General features: G+C 55.3%; 1 protein-coding gene across 1 annotated transcript; it reads right to left on the reverse strand.

Moving 5' to 3' along the window:
- Positions 1 to 432: 432 nt before the first annotated feature.
- Positions 433 to 1412, reverse strand: SPRG_01211 (hypothetical protein; the record flags this gene model as incomplete). The annotated part of the gene is made up of 3 exons (XM_012339402.1): positions 433 to 674; positions 730 to 766; positions 1293 to 1412. 3 exons carry the CDS (start codon positions 1410 to 1412, stop codon positions 433 to 435), a joined length of 399 nt encoding a protein of 132 aa, XP_012194792.1.
- Positions 1413 to 1905: the final 493 nt, after the last annotated feature.

Genomic DNA, 1905 nt, shown 5'->3' on the forward strand with positions numbered 1-1905 from the left:
ACTGCGCCCACGGCGACGAGGCGGGCGTCTTGACGTGCACAAACGCCGAGTCCTTGTAGGCGCCGTTCGAGACACAGCTGTCGCAGCGACCAATGTAGTTGCCGGTGTCCGACCGGAGCGAGATGACGTCGCCGTCCTTGAAGCAGCACTGATCGGCAACAGCGAGGGAGCCCGCGACGGTGGCGAGAAGAAAGAGACGTTCGAGGTGCAGCATCTTGAGACGAGTCAAGAGAGAAGTACGCTAGAGTACGAGGTGGTGGGTTTGGAAATGACCTCTCGCTGGCGTCGCGTGAGCGCGGTCTCCGCCTCTTTCGCAGCCGGTAGCACAGTACCACGCACGACTGAAAAGCGGACGAGTCGAGTGAGATGCAGGTCGACACATCTGCTCGGCGCGCGGCAAGGGCATATAATAGAACATCTTATATGTATCCTTCATGTCGGCGGCGCGGCCACTTGGATCTGCTTGCGCTTGATGCTGTTGTCGCGTTTGAGCTGCTCGAGCTCGCGCTCGAGCTCGGCCATGCGCTCGTGGTTGCTGCGCATCGACTCGAGAAATTGGTTGGCAGCCTCTTCGCCAATGCCGTCCTTGAACATGCTCTCCTTGACCTCGGCTTCCGGCGTCTTCTCGTGCAGCATCGCACGATACCGTAAAAAGTTGGTAAAGAGATGAGTGCCTACACAGCATCCATGTCTCAGAAGGATGCAAATGGAACGTGCATCGAGGCGTACCACCCGCAAACGACTTTTGCTTGATGAGCTTGCTGCGCTGGCGCCGGCCATGTATGTGTTACAAAAGCCAAAATTCGGCCCGATGCATTTCGTATGGGCTCACAAACAAGCCGCGATTGATCGATTTTGAGAGGCCCCAGGTGACCACCCCTAATAATTAATACGAGGCCAGGATGCACTTATGAAGGACGCTGGGGCACGTAGAAATGCGCCGTCGAGGCCCGGAGCGCGAAAGCATCAGGGTTGGTGTGGTGCCACGTCACGAAGGCGACTCGCAGCACCATGACAGCACGTAGGGCATTTCAAACGAAAGTGAGCGATAGCATACATTATGGATGGGGTATAGCAAGTAGACGACTGTATTCGGGATCGCTTCCTCAAATGCCGTTCTATTGTGCCCGTTCTTGAAATGGTTGGCCGCATGTTGCATGGGGCGCGCAACGCGAGGCGCGTCGAACACCACGACTAAGGCGCCTGTGTAGCGCAAGGTGACGAAGAAGGCTGCCACCAAGAAGGCTGCTTCCACGCCATCTCCAGTGGGGGACATTGGAAAATGCTTGCACGACGTAGTACGTCGTGCAAGCATTTTCGCGGTACCCGCCCTCGCTGGCGAGGAAGTACAGCAGTATGGCGACCTTCTTGGTGAACGAATGCGTGGACTTGCGGAACTTGTAGTCGCTCATGTAGACGCGGAGGGTGGACACAAGAGCGCGAAACGTAGCTTGGGAGCAGATGCGGCTTACCGCACGCAAGGATACATATAAGATGTTCTCTTATATACCCTTGCCGCGCGCCGAGTAGATGTGTCGACCTGCATCTCACTCGACTCAATTCGTCCGTTTCACGGTCGCGCGTGGTAATCCATCTGCTCGCCTACGATTAACGATTTCCGTTGTACCGTACTGAACTAGTACCAGACAAGAGGAACGGGGAACTCCACCTATTATAGCACATGTCCCCCCATCCGGACACGAATGTCACTGAAGACGGTCACCATAATCAGGCAACGCTCGGCATGTGCCACAAAGAACACAAGGAAGAAGCTCGATGAAACGGTTCATTTAAATAGTGTTAAACGTCAAATGCAACCGTCTGAACAACCACCTAGCACATGTGTCTAGGATCGGGTCAGAAGCAGTGGATCGGAAATGTGAGGTTAAGCGCCAGCACACTGCG

This window comes from Saprolegnia parasitica, assembly GCF_000151545.1.
Source record: "Saprolegnia parasitica CBS 223.65 unplaced genomic scaffold supercont2.2, whole genome shotgun sequence".
Lineage (NCBI taxonomy): Eukaryota > Oomycota > Saprolegniomycetes > Saprolegniales > Saprolegniaceae > Saprolegnia > Saprolegnia parasitica.